This window comes from Oncorhynchus clarkii, chromosome 9 (assembly GCF_045791955.1).
Source record: "Oncorhynchus clarkii lewisi isolate Uvic-CL-2024 chromosome 9, UVic_Ocla_1.0, whole genome shotgun sequence".
Classification (NCBI taxonomy): Eukaryota; Metazoa; Chordata; class Actinopteri; order Salmoniformes; family Salmonidae; genus Oncorhynchus; species Oncorhynchus clarkii.
Window position 1 is genome coordinate 67,250,818 of NC_092155.1, and position 11,760 is coordinate 67,262,577.

An 11,760-nucleotide genomic window follows, 5' to 3' on the forward strand; every position below is an offset into this window, starting at 1 on the left:
GTCGGCCGCAACTGTGTTAAAACCGGTTAAAACAGTCTACAGTAAGTGTAGATTTTGCATTTGTGAAATTATTTTGATGTGAAATTAAAGTAGAGGGGTTTATGTTTGTAGAACCGTTGAGAATGGATTCATGTTTAGATGGAGTATTTGTCTGTTTTGGCTTCCAGAGACAATTGGCCTCTAAACAGAACATGTAAGGCCCTTGGACAATACGAAGTGGTGCCACTCTGAAAGGTTTGATGTTGCAACCCAAGCTCCTGTTGATCTTTCCACAGGCCACAGACTGGTGACATACTTGTGCACCCACTTCTTGCTCTTTTCAGATTAAGCATTATTTAAGGCCCCCATTAACACAATTTCCTCAATCACTATCCTCTTCTAGTTTAGTTAATTTATATCACACAGATCCATAGATTTATTGTGAGGTGTTGTGTGGTGGAAGAGTAGTTTGTTGATGAGCTACTCACGGCTGACACAGTTTGGCCAGGTCCTGATCTGTGGTTCCCGGGTGGAGGCCGCGGATGTAGAGGTTAGTTTTGCTCAGCTGCTCTCCACTGAGGCTGCCGCTACTGCTGCTGCTGGTGGTGGTGTGGTTGGGGCTGGGTGGAGCCATCTGGTGGCTGGAGGACACATACGTCGGCTGGGGCAAGACAGAGACAGGATATGACATCAGCAACATGATATGATGACATTGGGTAGTAGCTGGACAGCATGTTACGGGAGATGTGGTTCTGGGTGAGATTAGATATCTGGTGGTAATGTAATAGGGGAGTTTGGTAAAACAAATTTGCGTGTAGAGTAGGTTAACCTTGCTTGAGTTGAGATTTTATGCCTATAGGCTTTAGCACAGAAGGCTAAGATGTGCAGGAGTCACAGATTTAAATGCCAAACTGTCACAGTGCAATCCTACAATCCTCTACAGTCCACCATCTTGAAAAGGCACAAGCATTAGATAAAGTCAGTGCTGTTATCAGTCAACTCTCCAGGGGCCTCATTTATCAATATTGCATAGAAACTATTTAAAAATACTACTTATGAATGGAATTTAGAATGGTCGTACACATAGGAAGTGTAATTTATCAAACAATCCTACGAGCGTCATACACACACCGCTAGGAGATAATCATTGGTAAATACCAATTGTTCTCAGCCTCAGTTCTTGTGCACAACCTTTGCTGTTTGCATTTCGAAACACCCCTAACTATCCATATACTGCATGGTCAAAATCATCTCTTTAAAACCTGTGGGGAATATGACTACCGGCTCTCACAGTCTACATCAGAATTAGATGTTCATCCATTTATCTCAAATGTCAAATTTCGAAGTTATTCTACACGTTAAATTTGGAAGAGTTTAAGTTCAGGCTTTAACTCCAAATTCTTAAGGTTAGGCATTAACTCTAAATGGTTAAGATAAGTGTTAAGGTTTGGAATAGGCTTATAAGAAAAATATCAAACTTTCTATTGCAGGAATTGAACTTGCAACCTTTGGAATCAGGGGCAGATGCTTACGCCCATCCCGGTCCACAAAACTGAAACCAACATGAAGGTAACAGAGCTCACTATTGCTTCTAGTGGCCGGTTTCCACGTCATCGCCTGACATCCTTAGACATGGATGGACGTCGAATGCTGACTTGTATCACAGGTGACGTGGCTGGAATATACAATGCTGTGTCATGAAATACAATGGCGCTAAGAGAGGAAAAACAGTTTCAGAGACTGAACTAGACGTGCTAGTGTCAGAGATTGAGTACAACCAGAAGGTTATATTTGTCTCACTCAGTTGTGGCTTGACCAGTAAAAAAACATAGCTACAAAGAGATGACCATTAGGACAACTAAAGATGCTTTAAAACGAGTAGGTAACACTCATCCACTCCCTCCTGTAGGAGTATAGGCCAACATTGCTGTTCTGCAGAATGATTGAGTTGGGCATTCCACCCTGGCCACCACATTCAGCAGTGTCTTTTGCACATCACATAACCTATCACCTACACATTAAGTGTAGAGGCCTTTTCTGTTCACATAGTTTAAATTGTTTTGGAATGGAGATTTTATGGCAACATGGGGGCCATTTGTATTTGGGAACCCATTGATGGCATCATGGTAAAGAAACCCCTCTTGAAACCCCTGTTGTTCAATGGTGTATGGAAATTGTATGTGCTACTGTTCGTTTAGCTGATTTTTAAAATGTATTTTAACTAGGCAAGTCAGTTAAGGACAAATTCTTATTTACAATGACGGCCTACTCCGGCCAAACCTGGACGGCACTGGGCCAATTGGGCGCTGCCCTATGGGACTCCCCATCACGCCCGGGTGTGATACAGCCTGAATTAGAACCAGGTACTATAGTGATGCCTCTTGCACTGAGATATAGTGCCTTAGAGCGCTGCACCACTCTGGAGCTGATGATTGTCCAAAACTTTGGCTCATTGAGGGCTGTGAGATGCCGATGGACAAGCGCCCACTGAAACGTGCCAGTTGCCAAACACCAGAGGGTGGATAGGACTTGGATGTGCACCGGAATGGCATGTGTTCGCCTTTTTAAAGTAGGTCTTAAAGCTGCAATATGCAACTTTTTTCGGCCGACCCGACAAAATCTTATGAGATTGGTTTTGGGAAACAATATCTGATGAGCCAATCTGTACTTTCTGCAACAAAAAGTCCCACCTGTCTCTAAAAAAAGCGTTCTCTGTGAAATGCAGCATGTGCCAAATCTAACAACAGAGCAAGATCAGACTCATTCGATTTCTCATTATCTCAGACTTTTATAGTATTTCAACAATGGTTTCACTTTCACACATACCTTTAATTTAACAAATTACTGTAAACTATATGGATTATTATCATAACAAATTAACTGATTTGGTCAGATTATATAGCATGTCAATATGTTGCATCAATTCACAATGGAAATACAATGAACTGATTTGGTCAGATTATATAGCATGTTGCATGTTGCATCAATTCACAATGGAAATACAATGAACTGAAACATTCTGATGGATTATTGCTCTCACAATTTCACACATTTTCAATATATACAGTATTTCCCCCATTCTACTCTTGCAGTTCCCTTATTTCACCACTTGACACTGTGTGTACGCATAGTCATGTCTGTGTGTAAATTTACCACACTCTCAAGCAAACGTTCATCTTGATAAACCTCACACTTTGCGTGGAAATGATCCCACGCATGGTTTACACATAGATTTGTGTCTATGCATGATTGACGAATGAGGCCCCAGGCTTCTCATGGCCCCACTGAGTGTAGCCTAATTTACACAAATCAATGAAGAAAACAATTAGCAAAAAGGCAACATTTCAAAATGGTACCCTACAGATCTGGGGTCAGGGCTGACAAATCAATAGCAATTTGCTTAAGGTGGTAGGTAGCCTAGCAGTTAAGAGTGTTGGGCCACTAATCAAATGATCATTAGTTCGAATACCTGAGCTGACAAGGTGAAACATATGTTGACGTGCCCTTGAGCAAGGCACTTCACCCTAATGTTTTCCAGGGGCGCCGTGCTACTATGGCTGACCTTGTAAAACAACACATTCCACTGCACCTATCTGGTGTATGTGACAATAAAACAGTTTTTGTAATCTAACTACACTGCCTGCTAGATAGGCTTTCAGTGTACTTAAATATCTGCTAGATAGGCTTTCAGTATAGGAACACCCTGATCTGCTAATAGGGCAATATTAACATAAACATTACCATCTTGACCTATAAATCACCAGACCGTAGATACACTTCTAGACAGAGAACTCTTCACATTAATCACATTAATTATATTTCAGTTGAGTCAGCACTTTACACGGCTGCTATAGCATCAAGTCAATTTATATCAATACTGAGCTTTGGAGTGGAAATCAGTTACTGTTCCAACCAATGACAGGCCATTGTGAATCAATGCTGTCAATTTGGTGGAAAAAGAGATTGCACATATTAGATACAGTAGAAGGTGAAAGCAAGCAGTGTGTCTCAAAATGGATGAAGCTCAGTTAGCCTAATGAGCTTCATTCCAGCCCTCTGTAGTCACCTCCCACTCTGTTAATAACCCCCAGCTCCACTCTGCTTCAGTACTGACCTTGTGGTGTCCAACTAGCTGGGACCGTTGTTTCCTTTGCTCGTGATTGGTGACCTGCTCTAATGAAACAATTACTCCTCCTCCTCCTCCTCCTCCTTCCCTCCTCCTCCTCCTCCTCCTCCTCCTCTCTCTCTAACAACTTACATCCTTCCCCAAACCACTGTTCTTGTCACACCCTGATCTGTTTCACCTGTCCTTGTGATTGTCTCCACCCCCTCCAGGAGTCGCTTGTTTTCCCCAGTGTATTTATCCCTGTGTTTCCTGTCTCTCTGTGCCAGTGTATTTATCCCTGTGTTTCCTGTCTCTCTGGGCCAGTGTATTTATCCCTGTGTTTCCTGTCTCTCTGTGCCAGTGTATTTATCCCTGTGTTTCCTGTCTCTCTGGGCCAGTGTATTTATCCCTGTGTTTCCTGTCTCTCTGGGCCAGTGTATTTATCCCTGTGTTTCCTGTCTCTCTGTGCCAGTGTATTTATCCCAGTGTTTCCTGTCTCTCTGTGCCAGTGTATTTATCCCTGTGTTTCCTGTCTCTCTGGGCCAGTGTATTTATCCCAGTGTTTCCTGTCTCTCTGTGCCAGTGTATTTATCCCCGTGTTTCCTGTCTCTCTGGGCCAGTGTATTTATCCCCGTGTTTCCTGTCTCTCTGTGCCAGTGTATTTATCCCTGTGTTTCCTGTCTCTCTGTGCCAGTGTATTTATCCCTGTGTTTCCTGTCTCTCTGGGCCAGTGTATTTATCCCCGTGTTTCCTGTCTCTCTGGGCCAGTGTATTTATCCCCGTGTTTCCTGTCTCTCTGGGCCAGTGTATTTATCCCAGTGTTTCCTGTCTCTCTGTGCCAGTGTATTTATCCCTGTGTTTCCTGTCTCTCTGGGCCAGTGTATTTATCCCAGTGTTTCTCTGTGCCTCTCTGTGCCAGTGTATTTATCCCTGTGTTTCCTGTCTCTCTGGGCCAGTGTATTTATCCCTGTGTTTCCTGTCTCTCTGGGCCAGTGAATTTATCCCTGTGTTTCCTGTCTCTCTGGGCCAGTGTATTTATCCCTGTGTTTCCTGTCTCTCTGGGCCAGTGTATTTATCCCTGTGTTTCCTGTCTCTCTGTGCCAGTGTATTTATCCCCGTGTTTCCTGTCTCCCTGGGCCAGTGTATTTATCCCCGTGTTTCCTGTCTCTCTGTGCCAGTGTATTTATCCCCGTGTTTCCTGTCTCTCTGTGCCAGTGTATTTATCCCCGTGTTTCCTGTCTCTCTGGGCCAGTGTATTTATCCCTGTGTTTCCTGTCTCTCTGGGCCAGTGTATTTATCCCCGTGTTTCCTGTCTCTCTGGGCCAGTGTATTTATCCCCGTGTTTCCTGTCTCTCTGGGCCAGTGTATTTATCCCCGTGTTTCCTGTCTCTCTGGGCCAGTGTATTTATCCCCGTGTTTCCTGTCTCTCTGGGCCAGTGTATTTATCCCTGTGTTTCCTGTCTCTCTGGGCCAGTGTATTTATCCCTGTGGTTCCTGTCTCTCTGGGCCAGTGTATTTATCCCTGTGTTTCCTGTCTCTCTGTGCAAGTGTATTTATCCCTGTGTTTCCTGTCTCCCTGGGCCAGTGTATTTATCCCTGTGTTTCCTGTCTCTCTGGGCCAGTGTATTTATCCTGTCTTTCTACTCCTCTACCTTTCTGTCTTCGCTCAGTTTTGTATTCAACATGGCCTTCAAAACATCCAGCAGCACCGAGCCTTGAACCCCTCCATAAATCAGAGGAGTTTTACCACCCCTTCATTTATCACTGTTACTCTCTCAGAGCCCCTTCTTTCACCATGCCCATTCTACATCTCTTATCTGCCTCTCTTCAGCATCAATAGTAAGCAGTGCATTGTTTGTTTCCTACAATCACAACCTCTTCCTGTCTGGAGACCCTATCAGGAGGGATGCAGCTGCCTGGGTACTGGGTAGATAGGATCTGTACATGGCTGGTGAATGGGAGCTGGGACTGGGGATGGCTATAGAATCTGTATGATACTTGGATGGAGATGTATGGAGCCTGGTGGTGGACAGGAATTGTATGTTTAATAGTTATATAATCTGTATGCTGGAAGGAGCCTAAGCCTAGATGAGGCCTGTCTGGATTTGTCTGTTGGTTGGATGATGGGGGTGGATAGATGGGCATCGGCCTGCCTATAGGATTTGTGTGATGCTTGACAGAGGATGGAGCCTGGGCTTGGTGCTGAATAGAGCTGTGTGCTGCTGGATGAGGCCTGTCTGGATGGGGCTGGATGGATGGGCGTGGGCTATTGAGACCTGTCTGGATCTATGTGTTGCTGGGGGAAGCCTGTCTGGATGGATGGGCGTGGGCCATTGAGGCCTGTCTAATTGGAGATGTGAGCTGGTTAGTGGAAGGCGCTAATCCCTCTCATGTGCTCTCCGGTCAGAAGGTACTGACTCATTAAGGCTGCTCTGCTATGCTCTGTTCATTCTGAGAAAAGGAAGATGGTAGAGAATCAGATGGGCCATACCCACTAGGCTCCCACCTGCCCCAAACCCTGCCTGCTTGCTGCCTGCCTGCCTGCCTGCCTGCCTGCCTGCCTGCCTGCCTGCCTGCCTGCCAGTTACAGGTGTTATCTTCTGACACACAGTACAGCAGGGCTCCCATGAAAAAGAGATGAAAACATTCCTGACCTGGCATGTGTCTGTGTCCACAATGTACAGTATGTAACTGTACGGCTGCACATGATGTAGTTTTGCTCACACAACTCGCACATGAGGTGAATCTCAAAAGTACTTTTCTCGATTCCTCGAATCCACTCTCCTTGCCTCCTCAAAGCTTCATAGGGAAGCAAGGAAAGCCTTTGAGAAGAAGATCCAAGGAGTGAAACGATCCTAGTATCATTTATACGCAGTTCTCAATAAAACACACTTTCTAAATCTGTCAACATTGCACATTTGGCACAAATAAATCAAACATTGCACATCTATTCAAATTCTGCAAAAAGTATTCAATTGTTGTATCTTAGACTTCTATCTGAAAAAGCAAAGGGTTACCTGCTTGGCACAAGTGATTTTCAGAGGCACTGTACAAAATATAATGTTTATAAAAATACACAAGCTCTCTATTTGCTGCCTGGTACTGTATTCTGCTACAGTGTGCAGAAAAGGTTTTGGGAAAAACAAAAGATGGTGGAAAAATAGCGATGGCAGCCTTCTGATACTTCTACTGCAACCTGCAACCTCACCAACAACTTAGAGACAACTGGTGAGGCTTCATTCTTCTCTCCCTCTCTGAGTCAATCTAGTTCTACATTCAAAAGTGCAAAAAACCTAAACCAGCAAACTGTTGTTTTAGATATGCAAAAAAAGACAGTGAAGAAAGACACTGAAGAAAGAGGAACACCCAGGGTTTGAGAAAAGGGGTTAACTTCAGTCTGTACAGGGAAAGGAAATATTTGCTGGCTCCCTTGTCCATGGGAACAGAACCACTGACAGCCAAAGAAGTCAAGGTATTTAAAACAGAGTGTGGAAAAAAAGAAGAAAATGGGAGAAGAGAGAAGGGGAAGGGATTGTAATCAAAAGCAGGAGAAAGAAAGAGAAAAAATCTGTGAATTCTTCTCTTTGCTGGACCCTTTTGTCTCGTAGTAAAAAGACACAGAGCAGAGTTTACCAGTTGACGTTGGTTTTACAAGTTTTCCCCCAGTAACTTTTGAGCTCTCACAATGAGACTAAACGTTTTCCTGGCAAAAAAAGGCTTGAGTTTGCAAAAGCAGAGTAACAGACACCCCTTCTATCCTGAAATGAGCACATTGTTTGAAACCAGAATGAGCGTCCCAAATGGCACCCTACTTCCTATGTAGTGCACTGCTTTTGACCAAGGCCCATAGCACTCTGGTCAAAAGTAGTGCACTACAGGGAATAGGGTGCCATTTGGGACATAAACAGAATTCCATGGATTCCAGGTCATTAATCTGAGCAATCTGAATTCCTGCCAACCATGAGGCAGGGAAAGGAATAACACAGCCCGGGAGGAGGGAGCTAGTGTTATGTTTCACGAAAGTTAAACACTACCTAGTCCTGTTTCAGCAATGTTCAGAAACAAGTAACATGTGAAAACATCAGGATGAAAACTAGGATCACAAAAAAGTTAATTCTAATTCTGAATTGTACAACTACCTGTGGAAAAACATATGCTTTATAGTTTCTTCATTAAAATTCCCTTAATACCTCACCGTCTAACACCCCATATTCAACTTCAGCATTATATTCTGTTCTTTGGATGTTCCATAGCAAAATCATCAGAGTACGTCTTTAAAGTGGCAATCAGCAGATGAAACAATAACAAAGCGTCTTCCCCACCACTATTTCTGTAAAAAGATGGCTGATGAGGCTGGAGAAATGTAACCACCGTCAAATTCATAGACAGACAGAGCTATGGATGCAAGGACGGACCATCCATGATATCAAAAGGATAGTTTAAATCATGTTTTGAGGCTGTACAGTGTTTGTTTACATTTACTTTGTTTACAAACATTGGAGTAAAACAAGCTTACATTTTGTGTTCTGATGGGGTACAACAATTAAACTAAGCTCATGAGGCATTTATACTTCAAGAATCAATGGGTATATATAATTAATTTATAAGTCAAGAATTGGATGTAGCACCTGCAGATTGCACTTTTAAATGGTTCATTTTAAAATAAAATACATCTTATCAACTACCAATCAACATCAGTATCATTACAAACTGCTTCAGCTGTTGCAAATATGTTACATAATAATCCATCAGCATATTCAATTGAACTAGTTCAGTAGGCTACAGTATTTACAGCTGTGCACTAGCATTTTACATTCAGACAACTCTAATGTGGATGCAACATTAGATAATTATTGGTTACTAATGCCAATAGTAGATCTATATACACTACCGGTCAAATGTTTTAGAACACCTACTCATTCAAGGGTTTTTCTTTATTTTTACTATTTTCTATATTGTAGAAAATTAGTGAAGACATCAAAACTATGAAATAACACACATGGAATCATGTAGTAACCAAAAAAGGGTAAACAAATCAAAATATATTTTATATTTGAAATTCTTCAAATAGCCACCCTTTGCCTTGATGACAGCTTTGTACACTCTTGGCATTCTCTCAACCAGCTTCATGAAGTAGTCACCTGGAATGCATTACAATTAACAGGTATGCCTTGTTAAAGGTTCATTTGTGGAATTTCTTTCCTTCTGAATGCATTTGAGCCAATCAGTTGTGTTGTGACAAGGTAGGGCTATTTGGTAAAAGACCAAGTCCATATTATGGCAAAAACAGCTTAGATAAGCAAAGAGAAACGACAGTCCATCATCACTTTAAGACATGAAGGTCAGTCAATACGGAAAATGTAAAGAACTTTGAAAGTTTCTTCAAGTGCAGTCGCAAAAACCATCAAGAACCATGATGAAACTGGCTCCTATGAGGACCGCCACAAGAATGGAAGACCCAGAGGTACCTCTGCTCCAGAGGATAAGTTCATTAGAGTTACCAGCCTCAGAAATATAAAGTCTCAGAAATAAGCCCAAATAAATGCTTCAAGAGTTCAAGTAACAGACACATCTCAACATCAACTGTTCAGAGGAGACTGTGTGAATCAGGCCTTCTTGGTCGAATTGCTGCAAAGAAACGACTACTGAAGGACACCAATAAGAAGAATAGACTTGCTTGGGCCAAGAAACACGAGCAATGGACATTAGACCGGTGGAAATTTGTCCTTTGGTCTGGAGTCCAAATTAGAGATTTTTCGTTCCAACCGCCAATCTAAAATATATTTTGATTTGTTTAACACTTCTTTGGTTACTACATGATTCCATATGTGTTATTTCATAGTTTTGATGTCTTAACAATTATTCTACAATGTAGAAAATAGTAAAAATAAAGAAAAACCCTTGAATGAGTAGGTGTTCTAAAACTTTAGACCAGTAGTGTATATTGATTCAAAAATATAAATGCAACACGTAAAGTGTTGGTCCCATGTTTCATTAACTGAAATAAAAGACCCCAGAAATGTTCCATACACACAAAAAGCTTATTTCTCTCAAATTCTGTGCACAAATTTGTTTACTTCTCTGTTAGTGAGCATTTTTCCTTTGCCAAGATAATCCATCCACCTGACAGGTGTTGCATATCAAGAAGCTGATTAAACAGCATGATCATTACACAGTTGCACCTTGTGCTGGGGACAATAAAAGGCCACTAAAATGTGCAGTTTTGTCACACAGCATAATGCCACAGATGTCTCAAATTTTGAGGGAGCGTGCAATCGGCATGCTGATTGCAGGAATGTCCACCATTGATTGCAGGAATGTCCACCAGAGCTGTTGCCAGAGAATAGTATGTTAATTTCTCTACCATAAGCCACCTCCAATATAGTTTAAGAGAATTTGGCATTACATACAACCGGTCTCACAACCGCAGACCACTTGTAACCACGCCAGCCCAGGACCTCCACATCCGGCTTCTTCATCTGCGGGATCATCTGAGACCAGCCACCCGGACAGCTGATGAAACTGTGCCCCTACCCAGTCATGTGAAATCCATAGATTATGGTCTAATGAATGTATTTCAATTGGCTGATTTCCTCATATGAACTGTAACTCAGTAAAATCATCGAAATTGTTGAATGTTGCGTTTATATTTTTGTTCGGTATATATTCAGCATTTCTATATCTGTAAGAGTAACTGTTTTATATTAGGAAAACAAAGCCAACGTTCCCAGCCATTTCAAGGGGTGGGGCAAATATTTACGCGTAAAGAAAGCTATTATATTTGGTTAACTTACGTTGCGATCTTTTCAAAGAGAGACCTTATTCTCATCAATATGTAAAACTGATTTGACACATCCAACAATTGGTCGTTCGGTTTACAATTAGCCTTTGGTATTAAACCCGAGAATGAGCGCAAAATGATCTCTGGGATATTCGCAGCGCAAATTTAATCCGTGCATTGACTTTCTCTGTGCCTATGGATAAAGAGAGGAAGAACACTAACGTTCGGATCGCCCCCGACGCATAGACTATAATTAATTAATTATACCGGTATCCTATTCTATTATCTTTTCCCAATCTTATTTGGAGGATAGAAAACAGTTCAAAACAATGTTAAATCTACAAAATAGCCTACAGTTAATTTCTATATGGTCCACTTTCAAGGACACTGCAGTTTATAGCCGAGCAACCTAACTGCAAAAGACGATCCAGGAATGATAGCGGCATATACTATACACTACCATTGGCATAACATTCAGATGGAGTAAATAGAATACAGTATCGCTTTACCTTTTTACTAAGTCTGCTGGTATAGCCGTTGTATGGGTTGAATCCTGTCCTTGGCGGCACAGAGAGCAGCATTTTTACAGCACTATGTCCGGAGCGGAGAGCACAGCCAAGCAGGCAGTCATCAGCTGACGTCAGCCAAGGAAATTCAGATTGGAAACTGACTGGGGTTGTGATTTGAGTGGCGCTCTCCCAGCTCTCAGCCATTGGTGTAGCGGCAGCCTATGTATATGTGCGTTGAAGAGCGCGCTTTTCTGTGTTCCTTTTTCCATGTATGGCTATTTAGTAAACCTGGACACCACCAGACAGATAGCATGTAGGCTTTAGACGTAATGACTTTTTAATGTTCCTATTAAGTATAAATGTCTGTACACACATTTCACTTTCAT

General features: G+C 42.2%; 1 protein-coding gene across 2 annotated transcripts in view; it reads right to left on the reverse strand.

The window, feature by feature from the left end:
- Positions 1-11,515, reverse strand: part of LOC139416820 (RNA-binding motif, single-stranded-interacting protein 2-like) — a 35,950-nt gene extending 24,435 nt beyond the window's left edge. Inside the window, exons 1-2 of one of the 2 annotated variants that reach the window (XM_071165905.1) lie at positions 11,375-11,515; positions 468-640 (exon numbers count right to left, since the gene is read on the reverse strand). In XM_071165905.1, the coding sequence (XP_071022006.1) occupies positions 468-640; positions 11,375-11,446 (245 nt within the window). In that variant the 5' untranslated portion in view covers positions 11,447-11,515. The remainder of the gene's footprint in view (positions 1-467; positions 641-11,374) is intronic. The other variant, XM_071165904.1, reaches the window with a different exon arrangement.
- Between the last annotated feature and the right edge of the window lie 245 nt (positions 11,516-11,760).